The sequence below is a fragment of the Austrofundulus limnaeus genome, unplaced genomic scaffold (genome assembly GCF_001266775.1).
Source record: "Austrofundulus limnaeus strain Quisiro unplaced genomic scaffold, Austrofundulus_limnaeus-1.0 Scaffold780, whole genome shotgun sequence".
NCBI lineage: Eukaryota > Metazoa > Chordata > Actinopteri > Cyprinodontiformes > Rivulidae > Austrofundulus > Austrofundulus limnaeus.
The window spans coordinates 204,613-206,115 of NW_013953182.1; the positions used below are offsets into that span (position 1 = coordinate 204,613).

Below are 1,503 nucleotides of genomic sequence, written 5' to 3' on the forward strand. Positions count from 1 at the left end.
ACCGACATCTGGTGAAAATTTCATGTCATTAGCACCTCTAGTAATATATTTACTGAGAAAAATGGTGACGTGTTCAATACTTAATTTACCCGCTGTAAATAAAGTCACCTGAAAGTTTGGAAACCACAACTGCAATTTGTAATGCAAGGTTGATGTACAGTATATATATATAACGTTATTAAAGTGACATTTTCATTTAAGGTACAAAATATTTCTACATTGTTTTACCTGGATGAGACGTTTCAGCTGATTGTTCTGTGTGAGAAGTTGTGTTTTTTCCTGCTCCAAAGTGAAAATATAATCTGCCGTCTGTTGAAGGATTGCTGCCTGGTGGGGGAGAAACCAGAAACTCAAGTTAGACTCGAGACAGTTTTTCCAATGCATGAAACAAACTCACACTGTTGCTGAAACTCCCCCCAAAAGTACGCCCAACAGGCAGGACTTTACGACCCGTGTTTGGATCATTAAAAACAAAAAACAAACAGGCACCTTGCTGAGCTTCTCTCCATCTGTGTGTGGTAAGAGTGTTTTCAGGGACTGGAAACCAGCGTTGATGCTCTGCATACGACGGCGCTCGTTGCTGTTGGCAATTTCACGCCGAATCCGTCTCTCCTGATCCTGGGCCGTCTCTGGGCTGAGGGGGATGTTCGCCAGGCTGAACAAATTAACAAAAACAGTCCATAGATCATCATCATCATTTTGTCCCATATCTTATTACTACTGTATGGATTTGGCCTCTGACTCCTCTGATCATTAATTACCATCAATCGAAACACGGCGAATCATTTCTACTGTAATCGGTCCAGACTATTCTGGGAGGCCCGAGGCCAAAACCCCACTTATTCAACCGGGTTAAGACYCACCACTATGACCCTGACTGACCGTTCTGGACAAAAAGGATTTTTGAACTGCAAACTGTTTGGATGAAAAGAGATTGACTGTTTTCTACCCTTATGTTAGCCGAGGATCAGCCAGATGACCCCTCAGGAAGGCCTCCTCTTATCTCCTCTGGTCAGGCTTCTTGAGCAGGAGGGGGGCAACCCCTCGACCCGGAGGTTAACTCAGCACAAGCTTTTGTGTGGTACCAGTTACAGAACCCAGAACCTTAAAATTACTTACCACAGAATCAGGAAAAAACCCAAGAGCCGCAGATCCATTTTGTGCTCGTTGGCAAAAATTTATTAGTTACAAAATAAATGTACTGAACTTTAAAAAATGTTACAGTAAATATGTATAAAAGAAAAAATTACAAGTGAAATATAAATTGTTGCTAAGTCAGTTTAATCACAGCAAATGGTAAATGGACAGCACTTATATAGCGCTTTTCTATCCATCCAGGACACTCAAAGCGCTTCACAGCACAATCTGTGTCCTCATTTACCCATTCACACAGCACTCTATTAGGTCTCTACAAAGCTAACATATGCAGAGATTCTTAACCTATGGGCTGCGGCCCAATTGTGGGTCACGAGCGCCATCTTGAGGGCCTCAAAGGAAATAATA

The 1,503-nt window shown here is 42.1% G+C and overlaps 2 protein-coding genes across 2 annotated transcripts in view; both read right to left on the bottom strand.

Moving 5' to 3' along the window:
- The window catches only part of LOC106532499 (sarcalumenin), a gene marked incomplete at its 5' end in the record, with an annotated part of 72,254 nt that overhangs the window by 64,723 nt on the left and 6,028 nt on the right, over positions 1–1,503 (bottom strand).
- Positions 1–1,503, bottom strand: part of LOC106532501 (transcription factor AP-4) — a gene marked incomplete at its 5' end in the record, with an annotated part of 14,858 nt that overhangs the window by 10,365 nt on the left and 2,990 nt on the right. The window contains 2 exon segments of the mRNA XM_014028564.1: positions 229–327; positions 490–655. Of these exon segments, the coding sequence (XP_013884018.1) occupies positions 229–327; positions 490–655 (265 nt within the window).